The 16,117-nt window shown below is 45.4% G+C and overlaps 2 protein-coding genes across 2 annotated transcripts in view; one reads left to right on the top strand and one right to left on the bottom strand.

Annotated features, from left to right (window-relative positions):
- Positions 1–14,924, top strand: part of RAB30 (RAB30, member RAS oncogene family) — a 47,508-nt gene extending 32,584 nt beyond the window's left edge. The window contains exons 3-5 of the mRNA XM_066619702.1: positions 2,648–2,731; positions 7,811–7,994; positions 12,143–14,924. Of these exons, the coding sequence (XP_066475799.1) occupies positions 2,648–2,731; positions 7,811–7,994; positions 12,143–12,393 (519 nt within the window). The 3' untranslated portion in view covers positions 12,394–14,924. The remainder of the gene's footprint in view (positions 1–2,647; positions 2,732–7,810; positions 7,995–12,142) is intronic.
- Positions 6,703–16,117, bottom strand: part of DDIAS (DNA damage induced apoptosis suppressor) — a 33,305-nt gene continuing 23,890 nt past the window's right edge. Inside the window, exons 6-7 of the mRNA XM_066619701.1 lie at positions 7,897–8,031; positions 6,703–6,722 (exon numbers count right to left, since the gene is read on the bottom strand). The gene's annotated coding sequence lies outside the window, so the exon portion shown is untranslated. The remainder of the gene's footprint in view (positions 6,723–7,896; positions 8,032–16,117) is intronic.

Here is a 16,117-nt window from a genome sequence, read left to right as displayed (position 1 = left end):
TATGGGGAGAGGTAAAAGCCACACATTTTTTTGCAAGATATTGAAATATTTGGGCTACTGCTCTCTGAGAACTTCAAGGCAATGGCTGTGCTTGCTCTGCTGGACTTGTTCTGAGTGCCAGCTGGAATTTGAACGTTCTGGTCTTCCAGTGCTGGGGGGTGGAACAGAACAATGAAATCTGATTCTTTGAGGGAAATGGTTTCTCTCATTTAGCTGAGGAAGAATCCTACGAAGGAGGGTAAAGAATGAAATCCACAGTCTGTTGCCTAGGAGGATGCTCCAAATATGCTTGGCTTTCATCGGGCTGGAGGATGTACTGTGATGTGATGTTTAATGTTATGCTGCTTTTGGGCCAAAGTGTCCCAAAGCATCATACAGGCAGTGAAGAATACACAATAACAAGGCAACATAATTAAAACCCACAAGTAAATTAATCTAGGTAAACAACAATAATATTGGTGTTGGACTTAAGGACAGCCAGCCTAAATAGTACAAACCATGAGAAAGAAGACTCAGTTGTTTTTTGTTTTTTTTTAAATGCCCAGTGGCAATGAATAGTTCTTGCCATTTACTGAAATGAGGAAGGGGGCTTGATGTGGGACCTCCCAAGGATGGGAATTCTGGAGCTTCGGTGCTGCTGTAGAAAAGGCCCCATTTGATATAATCGCCAAGCGGCCCTCAGCCAAAGGTGTGATGCAGGGCAGAGCCCCTTCTGAGATCTCAGTGCATGAGCTGGCATTCCTTTTGAGGCTCTGGAACCAAGCCATTCAGTGCCACTTAGGGCCCAGTCCTATGCTTTTCCCCACCATAGAATGCAGCTGCGCCAAAATGGGCTGTGCTGCATGCTATGGAAGGGGAAAGGGAAAATACCTTCGTGTCCTGGTATCCATTGGGGTTCCGTTCTGGAATGGAGCTGGGCTCCTCTTGCCTCCAGAGACTTTCTGAGACCCGTAGAGGCTGGGCATGACCGCCCGTGGCTGTTGCGGGCCTCAGAATGGCCTAAAAGGCCAAAAAAAGTGATCTTTTTAATGCGTTATAAGGCATTGGGAGGCTGGGGAAGCCAGGAGGAGTCACCAGGAGCAGCAGGCAGCCTCACTGAGCCTCTGCAGGCTGCAGAAGACCCTCTGGAGACCAGGGGAGTCCAGCTTCCCTTTCCTCCAGAGGGGGCGCATGGGGTGTGTGCAGGAGGCCCTGCAGATCCCATCCACAGTTAGGTGAAACCAACCAATTGACCACACTCCCAACAGTCAAGGTGCCTTTTTGCCCACAGAAATCTGGGTCTGACTTTTTGCAGGGATCCTAAGAGCACCTTCTTTGCATTATGCTAAAGAAAACTAAATGCTGCCTTGATTTTGAAACAAAATACTTGCAGAAAATCCAGACAAAGTCACTTCCAGTCTTACAGGAAGAAAAGAAGCACAGGAGATGTGAACTGATGTAGAGTCAGTTAAAAAACATGTGGGTTGGTCCTTGTGTAACTTGGGTTTTTTAAAATTAAATATTTTCTGCACAGGAATTCTGTCCAGATCAGGACCATGGCATGGTGGGAGAGAAGCTTTGACCCTTCTCATGTCATTGGAGTTCCTGCAGCTGCTATTTCCTGTTGAAGGAAACCTCATGTTGGTCCCAGTGCTTCCCTCCTGGGGGAAATAGAAGCTGACGGAACCCTCAGTTTGTACCTGTGGCAAAGGGAAAGAGTTAAAGCAGTGGGCCCTCCACCCCACCATGATTGGACCCCAGAAAAGAGGTGCCTGAGGGGGGACACGATTGAGACATACAAATTATGCAGGGGATGGACAGAGTGGATAGAGGGATGCTCTTTACACTGTCGCATAACACCAGAACCGGGGACATACACTAAAATTGAGTGTTGGGAGAGTTAGAACAGATAAAAGGAAATATTTCTTTACTCAGCGTGTGGTTGGTCTGTGGAACTCCTTGCCACAGGATGTGATGATGGCGTCTGGCCTGGACGCCTTTAAAAGGGGATTGGGCAAGTTTCTGGAGGAAAAATCCATTACGGGTTACAAGCCATGATGTGCATGTGCAGCCTCCTGATTTTAGAAATGGGCTATGTCAGAATGCCAGATGCAAGGGAGGGCACCAGGATGAGGTCTCTTGTTATCTGGTGTGCTCCCTGGGGCATTTGGTGGGCCGCTGTGAGATACAGGAAGCTGGACTAGATGGGCCTATGGCCTGATCCAGTGGGGCTGTTCTTATGTTCAATGCAGACAATAGTGAACAAAAAGGGGAGGGGAAGGACATATCCTGATGTAACATGTTATTTGTATGTGAGAGACCTCTAGGCTAACTATCATAGTGTGGTAATCTTTGTTCTTAACTTTCTAACTTAACTCAAGAACAAAGTTTTTACATCCCTGTAAATCAATCAGGCAGTACTTCATCCTTGAAGATGGTCTACAACATGCTGAAGCTCAAACAGGTTTTATGTTGTGCCTGTGCCTGTTTGTCTCTCACATGAGTTGTATTTCTAGGGCTTTTTCTCCGGGCTTCATGCACAAGACTTTCACAGTAGGAAGATGGAGCAGTGCTCAAGGGCTCTTGCATAAATGAGTAGAACATTAAATTTTGACTGCTTCCTGCACCAGTAATGCTCCCTGAAAATTGTTTTTTCCCCTTTTCCAAGGGTCTCTTTCCCCCAGGACAAGGAGCCACCATTGGCGTTGACTTTATGATTAAGACAGTGGAGATAAAAGGTGAAAAAGTAAAGGTAAGGCCTGGCTTGATTGCTTTGAATCCATCTTGAATTCACTGGCATTCTAGGTGATGTAAGACAGATCTGAGCATCTGTGAACGTATGAAGCTGCCTTATACTGGTCCCTCTAGGTCAATGTTGTCTACAGTGATTCACAGTGGCTCTCCATGGAAGGGGAAGCTCCCTCTGGCTGCTGGGACGTTGCCCCCTGCAGCCTCCCAGGAGTAACATTTGGGCAAGAGGAAGATTCAGGCCATTGGCCAGAGGAGGAGCACTGCAGATGGCTTGCTGTCCTCCTCACTGCTAGACAGAGCTCTGCTTCTTCCAACTATCAGCTGACCAGAGTCTCCAGGCTTGAAAGGAAGTACCCTTGACCAAGAATACAACATGTATTTTAAATTCGTTTCAGTGGTTTCAATCAGTGCTTTTAGCTCTGGGGCTCACTTTTTAAAATGGTTGGCAACCTTCAGTCTCGAAGGACTATGGTATAAGCCTCCAGCACCTGGTATTCCCAGGCGGTCTCCCATCCAAGTACTAACCAGGCCTGACCCTGCTTAGCTTCTGAGATCAGACGACGTTCTGTTGGGACCCACCTAGCTTTACAAGCCTAAAAAAAGTTTCACTTCTAGAGCATTTGAGCTCCATGATCATCAGATTGGGACTATTTTGGTTGCACTGTGTTCCCCTTGGCCTGCCCTTCGAAATAGACCAAAGCACGTTTGCCTGCTCACAAGTAAACATGCATGTGCTGCTTCATTTCGGTTTCCAGAGGATTCAGTACATTTTCCTTGTCAGCTATCAGCTTGTCCGTTTTGCGACCCACAGTTTGCGAACCACTGGTTTAGATAGTTTGCTGCCTTGAGGCATGGTGAGAAAGCAGTGTATAAATCCATGGATAACAAAAGGGATCTTCTCCAGACTGACTTGGAAGTGTTAGCGATTAAACCTGGCGCCTTCAGCATCCAAAGCAGCTGCTTCAGCATTGAACTATGACTCTCCCCTAAAAGTTCAAAACCTTTAACAAGTCTAGGAAGTGCCTGGCATTTTGGGGGTTGATTTTTCACATCTCCTTTGCCAGTCCTCGACTTGCCAGTGGTCGACTTCCATTTCATATTCCTGGCACTGTGTGGGTGGCTGGGTGGGTCCCTCTTGTTACTTTCCTGCCCACTTTGGAAGCTCTGCTGAAAGCACCCCGTTCCCCCTGCTTGCAACTTTTTCCTTGCCAGTTGCTTCCCTTGACTCACATTGCTTTTTCCCCAGCTTTGCCAAGACCAGGTTTTCCAGTCAAGCGAGGAAACAGCTTGGGATGCGCTTGCTGAGGAAAAGAGCAGGGCCAAGTGCTGCCCCTTTTTGTGCAAATTGCCCCCTCCTTGTCCTTACAGGCAACCACAAAACTGGGGATCCAGTGTTTGCCATGGAAGTTCTGTCTGTGGTTTGAGCCTGTGGAGTTCATCAGCTAAGGCTGGAGCTGGGCCCTCTGGCAAACACTGAATTTCTACACCCCACTCCCCACTAAGGCTGTGATATAACTCTTTCAATAAATAAATGAACATCAGCCAGTCTGCAGTGTGGATGGTTGCTAGAGCAGGGTGAACTCAAATTGCCTTGAGTCACTGGAGTTCCTGACCTTTGCTTATTTGAGATGTGAATATGGAAATCAGCAGGGATGTCCAGTCCCACCCCTGAATCTGTTGACATGCAAAGGAGGAAATGGGCAGTTTGTGATCTTAGGAGGCGAGGAAAAGGTTGAAGTCTTCTTGGCAGAAGGGAAAGAGCAGAAACTGTGCTCTTGCCCTCAACTACAGACTCTCCTTGGCTTTACTGCATAAGCAGTGTGTGCTTTTGAGGAAGGAAAGTATCTGTTGTGTCCCTTGTGCCAGGAGCAAAAAGAGCAGGCTCTTTGACTCTTGCAGAAGTGAGCTGCTGAACACCATGTCCCACGCATCAAATTGAAATGGCAGTTTATTATTAGCATTGATATACCACTAACAAAAAGTAGTTCACAAAATGGTTTACGTGGCAAAATGGCAAAAACCCTGCAGCAGACCCTGGGCTGGGAGCTACTGTGATCTTCAACAGCTCTCATTTTTCATGTTGTTGCTTCTGAAAGCTGCAACAAACCTAATGGAAATTATTGGTGTCCCAGCCCAAAGTTGGCAATCCTATGCTTACTTCCTAAAGCCACGCTGAATAAAATGGAGCTTGCTTCTGAGTAAGCATACATAGTGACATACTATTAAAATCGTAGCACAGATGCCTTTCAAACAACAAAAATACACACACAAACCCATGACGGGCGTGTAAGATTGTAAAAATAGAACGTTTTCTTGAAAGGAAAGACTTTCACACTGGAAACAAAATAGTCTTTCTTCCCCCCCCCCTTTAATGTCTGATTAAAAGAGGACCCCAGTCAATTAATCAGTTTTGGTCGCAATTCTGTTCCTGTCCACCTAGGAAGAAGCTCCCATTGTACATTTACTTTATATTGATTTTTTAATTTATTATTTATATCTCACTTTTCTTTTTAAAAATAATCAGTGGCTTATAAAAACATCAACTGCCTAATTAAAAGACTCAACATGCACAGATGGAAGAATTACATTGGCAGCAGAGGGCAGGGGGTAAAAATCGCACACAAAAAAATTACTAAAAGTTGCATCAAAAAAGATCAGATAAAATCTGCACAGATCCAAATATCTCACTTTTAAAGCCTTAGAGATGACAAAGGAGTTGACTGAGTGCTTGAAAGATGCCAGTGAAACTGCCTGGGGCTAGAGCTCCACAGACTGAAAAGGCCCTCTCCGTGGCCCCACCTGGAGCAGGGCCTCCAAACCTGAAATTAAAGATCAGGTATTTACTTCTAAGTAATTCTTTGCTAGCAGATTGCATAGCTTAAGTTGGTTAATGTGTTCATTTTAAGGGATGAACCATTGCAGCCTTAAATCAGGCCGAAGTACGGAAGAATAACACAAATACAGATGTCTGCTCTTGAGCTGTTATCTGGAGCTGAAAAATTTTACAGATTAATTCCTTCTTCCACCAGCACACCCCCCCCCCCCGTCGCCCGCCTTTGCTCTGCTAGTTTGGCTGCTGTGGTTCTGGGGCGTGTGACATTTATGGAGCTTCCAGTTTGTGCTGTAATGCTGGCATTAGGATTCTGCAGCAGAAAGGCTGCCGTTCCCCATCGCTGATGGGAAAATGATAAATATCACATGCATATTTCCAGACTTGGCTGCTTCTGAGGAGAGTCACCTGGTGTGTCATCTCAACTTCGTGCCTGGAATGTAGATCTCTAAATGCAGAAAGGAGGAAGAATCACAAAGAAGACCATGGGGCATAATAGCAGTTTATAACATTGTGAAATGTGGAGGGAGAAGGAGAAGAATATTTTTTTTCCGCTCCCTTTCTCCTAGGAGCAGAACTTTATTTATTTTTCACATTTTTATACCAAACTTCCTCCAAGGAGCTCAGGGTGGTGGCCATGGTTCCTTCCCTCCTTTTGTCCTCACAACAACCCTGCGAGGTAGATGATGCTGAGAGGGAGAGCGACTGGCCCAAGGTCACCCAGGAAGCGTCACGGTTGAGCAGGGATTTCAAACTGGATTTTCCAGGTCTGTCCAACCCCCAAACCACGACACCATCCTGGCTCATGCATTAAAATTGTTTGGTGTGAGTTTCAGGACCGACAAAAGGAAGCATGTCACACAACACGCTATTCCGAATTGCAGTGAACGGCTTCAGAATGTTCACATCTTGTTGTGAACTTCTGAGAGGACCACAGTGTGGTGGAAATAGAGGGATATAAATTTAAACCGAAGTAGGAAAACATATGGGAGGGAGTTCTGAAGATGTGGTGAAGGCTGCTAGCTTGGATGACTTCCATGAGGTACAGGTCTGTGACAGCTGTGTGGATCCTTCATGCACAGAGGCAGGATGTCTTTGAATGCCAAATAGCGGAGGAATGCAGGTCAGGACTGTTGTCTTTCCTGAAGCATCTAGTTGGCTACTGTTGAAACAGGAGGCCATTTGATATGATCCAGCAAGGCTCTTTGGATGTTATTGGGCTCAACAGGATACATATGAAAGAAGTGCATGCCATCGCTCTTTGAATTAGGAAGTGACCATAGCTCAGTCCTCAGGCAGATGCTTTGCAAGTGTTCAGCTTTTCCAGTTTACAAGGGACCAGGCAACAGGTGCTGGGAAAAGCCTAAATTATGCAGGGGATGGGTAGAGTGAATAGAGTGATGTTCTTTTCCCTTTCACAACACCAGAACCAGGGGACATTCACTAAAATTGAGTGTTGGGAGAGGTAGAATAGACAAAAGAAAAGGTTTCTTTACCCAGCGTGTAATTAGTCTATGGAACTCCTTGCCACAGGATGTGGTGATGGTGTCTGGCCTTGATGCCTTTAAAAGGGATTGGAAAGATTTCTAGAAGAAAACTCCATCACAGGTTACAAGCCGTGAAGGGTACGTGCAACCTCCTGGTTTTAGAAGTAGGTTACCTCAGAACGTCAGGTACAAGGGAGTGGCACTAGGATGCAGGTACAGGTGGAGCCTGTTTAGCTACAGATTTTGTATCTGGCTCAACATGGGTTCTCCAAATCCGTGTTGAGCCAGATTTGGCCTAACCTGAAGCCTCCAAAGTCTACCAGAGTTATGCTCTGGATTTCATTATACGCGATTTTCAGTATCCATGGGGTTCTGGGAATGAATTCCCTGCAGCTACAGAGGTACCACCTGTTACCTTATTGTTTTGTTTGCTCTCTGAGGCATTGGGTGGGCCACTGTGAGATACAGGAAGCTGGACTAGATGGGCCTTTGACCTGATCCTGCGGGGCTCTTCTTATGTTCTTATTTCCCTGAACCCCCTGGATATTGCTGCTTTCAGTGGGAGCAGACATTACTGAACTAGTGGGACCGGTGGTCTGAGTTGGTAGACACAGCTTTGCATGTTTGGTTTTGGATTCATTTTTGGGATGTACTCAGGTCAGAAACGTTAACACCGGTTAAGAATTTTGCACTGATACCATCATTCCCCCCTCCCCTCCTGCTTTGCTTTCTCTCCTCCCTTCCCTGTTATGCACACAAAAAGCTGCAGATCTGGGACACAGCAGGACAAGAACGATTCCGGTCCATTACGCAGAGTTACTATCGCAGCGCAAATGCATTGATACTGACCTATGACATAACCTGCGAAGAGTCATTCCGATGCCTGCCTGAGTGGCTGAGGGAGATTGAGCAGTATGCCAGTAATAAGGTCATCACCGTCCTCGTGGGTAAGTGTCATCGGGGCCTGTTTGGCAACGGGAGATCCTAATAGCAAATTGGCAGAAAACAAGACTGAAACAGTAACTGAGGAAAGCAGAGTGGAGAGACAGGCGGCCTCTCTTCCTGTGACAGGAGCCTTTCCATTGAATTGTACTTCCCAGAATGGCTGCAGCGGTGAGTGGGAGGGGCTGCTTACATGGCGCATTGTGGCACTCTGCCACCACCCCCCCCCCCAGCCATGCTGCCATATCCTAACCCTTAACTGCACAGACCGAAGTGACACGGTCCAGCAGATGGCAATAAATCCTGGTGAAATTCCAGAGCCCCAGTGTGGATCAGGACATTTGGGACCAGAGCTATGCCCACGACAGAAGGGTAGATCAGAACAGGCACCAAAATGAAATGATGTGTTATTAGACAATAAAAAAATCTTTCAGGGAACTTCACTTTATTTTCACAGGAAAACATTTTCTTGTCCATTCCAGTCCTTTTCCATATTTCCCTCAGAACTGGTGGGGGAGAGGGAGGAATATCCTCAGCAAACATCAGATGCTTAGGTATTTTTAATGTCCCCTTCTCTGCTTGAGATGCAGCCGTTTTGGCTGACGATTGCTGTTCCACTAAAGCCACAACGATGATGCCTGTTAACATTTGGAATTCTAGCGCTTCAGTGCGTTTGCTTTGAGAATCTGATACCCCAGCATCATTGCTTCTGTGGGACGCAGTCCAGGAACTCTTTAGACAGCCTGAAGAGGCCATCTGGGGAAAAGGGTTAGTTGGCCAAATTTGGCTTCACACTCTTTCCTTGTAAATTCATAAATTGCAAATGGGGGAAAAAATTCTCTGAAATTGCCTGGTGTGTGCTAGTTATTTAGGCTGCAATCCTATACACGCTTTCCTGGAAATAAGCCCCACTAGATACAATAACTTCTTACTTATCACAATGTATAGGATTGTGCTCTTCGTTTTTTTATCCTTGCCTGTTTTGCAAAAAGCAGGTTTATTGCTGGGATATTTGGGATCCCAGACCAATCTTCCTCCCAAGTAATTTTATTTATTTAAAAAAAATGGATGCCCCACTTACTCTTTGTAAAACAAAATTGAGGCAGCTAACAGAAATATTATTTTAATAATCAAACTAAAGAACTGAATCAACCCATCAAAACAGACAAAATAAAAAGCCAAAAATAACACATAATAAAAAATTGGAGGCAACAGTTTTAATAGTCATGCATTTCTGTTGCCTGGCAAAATGACCCCCCCCCCCAACCTTAACTCCCCTTGCCCTAGAAAACAGGAGGATGTATCAAGGAATGTGCATATACCAAGATTGTTCAGGATCACAGAGCAAATGCGGACTGTGGTCATCAACACTGAATTCAGCTTCCCGAGAATCTCAGCTTTCATTTTCAGTTTAAAATGGAAAAGAATTAAATTTCTAGCTCTTATGCAATGGTGTAGCTAGAAGGGGTGACCCATGGTTGGAGGTGGAGTTTCTGCATAGCTCCCCCTGATATTGATGATTTTCTTTATATAGTGCCACACATGTTTGCATAGAGTGATATTCCTAGGACTAGGATGACTAGATTGAACCCACCCCAAATAGTAAAAGGTTGTAAGAGAAATACTGCAAAGTTTTTTCTCCTTTGCATGGTTTATACAGGTTGCAGAACTCACTTTCTGTGCCTCAAAATTTGATTTGGTTTTAATATAGGGCACGGTCCTGATGAAAAGCCTCTTAACGGAGGCAAACTAGTGGTCCATCTAGCCTGGCTGTTGGGCTCTGTGGCGCAATGCTTTCCCAGTCTTGCTGGGTTCCTTGAATTGGAGATTCTGCTGACTGAGCTCAGGATCTTATGCAGGCAGAAGGCTTTCACTGCTGAGCCCCAGCCTTTGCTCAAAGAGAGACACTGAAGCTGGGCCAGAAAGTTAAGGCTCCTTACCTTTCATCCCCATCAAATCACAGGTCTAAATTCAACCATCTCTGGGGGTTCTCACACAGAACAAAAATGTTGGAAACCATCCGAGTCTAAACGGCTTTACATGCACAGTTGTCATCCTCTCCCCAACAGTGATTTGGATGCAGAGAAACCCATGTGCATTGGATGGGGTTTCTATGCGGGCATGGGGAGATTTGCTGTCCAGCCTCATTCCCTTACACCACATATAGTTCTGCTGCATGGAACCTCCAACCATTGGGGGGCTTTAGGGGGGGCTGCCACCAGAAAAATAATCCGTGAATCAAGTCAACCTTGCGGTTCTCCGGTGCCAGCCAATAATAGTAATTTGCCGTTAATGCAATGATTGAAATTGTAATTGTCCCCTAAAGGGAGAAAAAAAAAAACTCAGTGAGTTTTTGTATAAAAAATCAACAGAAAACCCTTCTGTTCATTCATTCATTCATTCATCTTGCAGATATTAAAAGTGCCCATTAGTGCTCAATTAAAGTGAATTGCTATGCTTGCTGGGATTGCTCCAGTAATAAATGGACTAGGCAATATATTGCTGAACTCTTAATATGGAGGTGGGGAGCAAGAGGAGAAAATAAGCATGGGGAAGTTGCCGTTTCTTACAACATTAATTTAAAAAAAAAAGAGCTTATACCCGAATGAAAGGTGACTAAAATCAGTTAAAGTCCTCCAACATCCTGTGCCTGTTTTCTCAGACTCTGTCCCCCTAAGTTTATTCTGCTCTTCAGAATACCTGCATAGGATTTCAGCTGCACTCTGTTTTAAACAGATTAGTTAAATAAGAAATGGGTCTGCGACCCAGTATGTGTCATCCTCCCATAGTTCCTTCTCTGTGGACTTTGAGTGCATGGCTTGACAAGTTCATGGAGGAAACATCTATTGGCCTGGAGAGCTGTATGGAACTTCCAGGTTCAAGGGCAGTACATCGCTCAATACAAGCCACTTGCTGTCATGTGGTCCTTTGTAGTCTTTCTGGGGGCATCTGGTTGGCCACCAGGGAAGCAGGATGCTGGACTAGATGGCCCTCTTTGGTCAGATCCAGCAGGGTTCTTCTGGTCTTAGATCTTCTTTTGCTCTTCTTGGCATATGGTTAGAAATGAAGTTAATCCTGCCAGCATGGCCGCTCCTCATACTTGGGTGTCATTTCTAGTGTGCTTTGTTAAATGGGGCCTTTTAACCACATAGAGTATTTCCAGTGTGGACTGATAGGGAGACTGCAAAGGAAACCCATTTTTACAATGGCAGAAAAAAAGCCAGATCTTTGCTGGCCAGAAGCTCATTGAGGGCAGCTGGCCTGGAAGAACGGCTTTTCATTGGTTCTGTGCTTGTCATCTAACAATATGAAGTTGCTGGTGGTGAGAAAAGAAAATTGGAGACATGCAACAATGGATAGCAGCAGCCAGCAGGGTTTTTGTTGTTTAGTTTTTGCCCAACAGCTTCCAAGCAAAAACAACTTGAGCACTAAGCTTGGGATTTCCCGAGAGGTTTACAACCATTCTGAACTTGCTGTTGTGCAAGTTTCTGGGTGGGGGGGGGCAGGAACAAAACTGAGAACCTGACTGGGAGCATATGTGACCGTTTCCACATCTACAGTTGCTCAGATGTCTCCAAGATGTTGTAGAAACTATCTGTGCAGTTGGAAGGATCTCCACGTGTCGTGAGCAGAGGTTAAACAGTTTCCTTTTCTGTTTGAGTGAAGTCTCTTAGAATTCAAACTATCGGTTAATCAGGACCCTGTGAGAGGACCATGCCATGGAAGTAATGCTGGCTGTCGCAGCCAGGCTTGGAGAGTTGCCATGGAGAGATGTCCTCACACACCAATGCACGAATGTGTAAGCCAGCCCAACATGGTACACTGTATGGCAATGATTTTTCTTGTCACAGCACACTGACCTCTGTGGTCTTCTGATGTCACTTATGGCTTCCAGGAGACTCTTCCGGCTTCTGCAGCACTGCCTCTAGGGCAGCTGTCTATAGTAACAAATTGTTTTTAGAGCCAGCAGAGGAAGAGGAACAAGCAGTTCATTACTACAGGCAGGTGCCCTAGAAACAGAACTAGAGAACACAGAAGAGTTTCTTCATCCATTTGCAGCTGCTGTACCCCAAACACCATGGCACTCCAGTGAAAATTGCTGCTATGTTGAGGTTCCAGACCAAACTAATCTCTCCCCCCTTTATACACACAGGGAATAAGATTGATTTAGCTGACAAAAGAGAAGTCTCTCAGCAAAGAGCAGAAGAATTTTCTGAAGCCCAAAACATGTATTATCTAGAGACCTCCGCTAAAGAATCGGATAACGTGGAAAAGCTCTTCCTGGACTTGGCTTGCCGGCTGATCAGCGAGGCAAAGCAGAACACGCTTGTGAACAATGTGGAATCCCCACTACCTGGCGAAGGAAAAAGTATCAGCTATTTGACTTGCTGTAATTTCAACTGATGGTGATGAGGCGCCAAAGCATATGGCTGTTTCTTCTTGCCGAGGCCCGTCTTGAGGGAGGCGAGTCCTGCCGCCTTGACCCAATCTGACTGGTGGATATTGTCAGGTTCCTGATTTGGAAGCATGGCAGTCTGGTTGCTTCACATGTGGGGTCAGCGTAGCAGAATATAACCTGGTTTCATTTCTCCTCTCCCTCCATCTTTGTAATCTGGAGACAGTTAGGATGCAACGGAGTGCTGAGCATCCAAGGACAGACATCGGGCCATCATTGTATTTTTTGGAAACAACTAGGAAGGCTTCTCTTGGAACTGTTGACTAATGCAGGATCTCTCTTGCACAACATGTTTTGGATTTTTAAATAAGAAAATTGAAATGCACATTAACCATTAGGAAGCTGTTGTGGGCTGCCGGCTAAGCAAATACCTGTATATAAACTGTGACCCAAAGCATCGGGTTTTAGGGCACAACTCAACAACATATGTGAATGTTTGCGTGCGCGAGTGTGTTTCATTTTTTAAATAAGTGTTAACGTCTTCCCTGTTCAGGCACTTTCATTGACATGGAATTTAAAAATAGACCTGCCAATACATTGAAACCAACCGTAATGGAGATTGGCCTCTGCAGCGATCTGTTCCCGAGGGTAAATTTTAGATGGAGTCTGTTGCTACCCGCTCTGTTCCGTGCAGAACTTCGACAGAAATTGTTCACTAAGAAGCACTGATTGTATTTTTTTAAAAAGGTCTTTCTGTGGGTACAGGCAAATACAATGTGCTCGTCTTTGAATGGGTGCATTTTATGTGGGTTTAAATTTTGTCCTCTAAGTGGGAGGACGTTTTAGTTTATTGAAGAGGAGTATAAGGAATCCTCTGTGAACCTGCCCTAATTCAATAAATGTCCCTAGGTGCAGTGCAACTTCCAGTTAAAACCAGTATTTTTCCTACTGTTCTGCCATTTTGTGGAAGTCCCATTCTCACTTTCTCTTTTTTCCCCTCCAAAATGACTGAATAAAAGGTGTGTTTAAAAATAAAATAAAATGGTTAATTATTTCAGTAGTTCATAGAAATAGCTTCAGAAACAGCCTGTTGGAACGCTGAATATCTGCTGTTACCGACAGCGCACAGGGTCATCTGTTCATAGGAGTAATGTGACATCGATGACTGAGATTTATGGAATCATTCAGTATATTCACATAGCCATTTTAAGCTTGAGTGTCATAAGTGGTCTGCTGTGCTAAAGACCATATAGGAGAGCTTGGTTAGTTTAAATGTCGCAAGCTCATCTAAGGAAGGTCTTATAGATAGAATTAAGGCCCAGCTAAGAGCAGTCTGGCTAAGAGCTGCTCTAAATAACAACCCCATCAGCCAGTGTAAAAGATTGACACTTGGGCATGCTTTTGAATACCAGCTCTTCCACGGGGTTTGAGTAGCAACCATTTGTGGAGGGATTTCTTGCTGGGAAATGAATGCAGTTTTGGAAGGTTTTATAAGCTTTGAAAGAACCCAACAGCGCATGCTCTGAATTTATTTACTCAGGCTGTTGATCATCTCTCCAAGCTGGGGCTTTGAGGAGCTGTTCTGAACAGGGGTGTCCAGAAAGCCTTCTCCTCTACTGTTGCTGCTTGCAGCCTTGTGATGGCCTTCCCCCTAATTTCCCCCACTGCTCTCCTGAGCTTGTGTGTGTACGGGCATGTGTGTGCAACGGTTGGCTTGGGTCATTCCTGTAATCCAAAGTATCTAAGCTGCAAACAGTCCGGAATCTCCATTGTCATTACAGCTTTAGTGCCATGCTCAAAAAACATACTGGGTTTTACGCTCTTGATGCTGAAGAGGAACGCAGCACCAATTGTTTCTCAGGCACTGGTGTTGACGTGCTTACTCTGGAAGGGAAGGGTGAACTGGCAGGGTTGCTGCAGAACCACAATGAATTGTAATGTTAGTACGAATTTGCTGGTTATTCTGTACTTGGTATTAATCAGCTGGATAGCTCCGGAAAAGAATGGGATGTGGCATACTGGGAAGCCCAAACATCAGTGCACCAGGGTCCAGCTGAACCAGCCCCTGGGGAAAGAGGGATGTGCAGAAGCAAAATGTATAGCGTCCTATGCATTGTGCTCTTGTGCATCTACCTTGTGTTTCAATTGGGCTTGCACTGAGCAGGTGGGGGAGGGGCAGAGTGTCCAGTGTGTGTGTCCAGTTACTGATAGGCAGTCCTTTTGCATTAAAACGAAGCTGCTAAAAGTTTCAACCTTTTTGAGAATAAAGCTGATACGGAAAAAATGTCCTCTCTGTACATTTCTCTTGATTTTGAAACAACTTCGTGTTCAGAGCAGCAGCAAACATGACCGAGTCCTGTGGCTCCTTTTGATCACTAACCCATTTATTTCGGCATAAGCGTTTGTGCCCACAGTCTGCTTCACTGGATGCAGGAAATGGGCAAGTATATAGATGGGTGTCAGGGGGGAAAAGAAAAAAGAACATGGAATTGACATGCTAGCTTTCAGTTTCCCTCAGTATCTGTGCAGGTGAGAGATTGTCTAGGAAAGATTTCATTTCACACATCTGATGAAGTAATAGACTATAGCTCATGAAACTTCTGCTAAAATCAGGGCCCTGAAGTGAATGATGCTGTTTGCACTAAAGGGGGAGGGAGGTGGGGTAGCAAACAGACTCGCCCTGCCTCCCTCCCCCCCTCCCCCCCTCCCCGTTGCTCTTTAATTAAAGCAGGTAATGCAAAGCATGCTGGGATAGCTCCAATTGAGCATTACATTTCTTGCTTGGTTTAAAGCGCTGGCTTGCTCACCTTGCTCTAGAGCCCAATGGAGGGCTGAGCAATGCAAGAAGGTGGCAGGGGGCCAGATTGCTGCACACTGAGGAATGACTGAAATAGACTTTTTGACTGCCAGGTGCACATTCCGTTTGCTGATGAGCTTTAGCAGCAGATGCTGCTGTGAATGGAGCTCTTCCCTGCAGTTGAACCTCAGCAGCCAGTATTCTAAGGTAGACTGTTGGTGGAGCTGGAGGTTCCATTCGGCTGTGTAAATGGTTTCTGGCCCAGCCTGTGTAAGTGACATCACAGAAGCCTTCTCAAGTGGGCGTTACAAGAGAATTTTCCAGGTAGGCTTTCATCTTTGTTGTCAAGATGTATAGAGTGCTGATGTGGGTTTGAGGGTGCACCTTCACAGCTTAGCTGGTATGGGCAACAGAGGATGAAGCCCTGGCCCCATGCATGCCAAGGTGCTCCATTCTCACAGGGCCCTGCAGATACTGGAATGGCAAGTGTCCTGTGTGTACCAAAATATACTTCAGCAGCTGTAGTCCCACAGTTGTATCCTTGAGCTCCTATACACTTCTTCATGGCAAGCAGATCTATAAGCCAAAGAGCTACTGTAGCAGGTCGGTTTCCTCCCAGATTTGACACTGTTAAGGAGTGTTTTGTATGCATTCTTTGGTCCAGCACATACAGCTTTTGGTGGCAGCAGCTGTACACCCAGTATCCCATGTGGGCAGCAAGTCCAGGTGAGGAACATGTAAGATCCCAGGAAATTTCTGGGCCCCTAATTTGACTTCCTTTTTGACCCTGGGCCTGGGTGCAAATGACTCTTTGTCTCCCACTCATGGGTTCTGTACTAATTTTCTGCTACTGATTTTTCCACACCAGTGAAAAGCTTTCCTTTCCTTACAGAGATGCCTTTTCAGAAGTTTTTTGTCTAGTGAAGTACAGAACC

Source organism: Tiliqua scincoides, chromosome 3 (genome assembly GCF_035046505.1).
Source record: "Tiliqua scincoides isolate rTilSci1 chromosome 3, rTilSci1.hap2, whole genome shotgun sequence".
Classification (NCBI taxonomy): Eukaryota; Metazoa; Chordata; class Lepidosauria; order Squamata; family Scincidae; genus Tiliqua; species Tiliqua scincoides.
The sequence above is the reverse complement of the archived record's forward strand: the minus strand, read 5'-3'. Positions and strand labels throughout refer to the sequence as shown.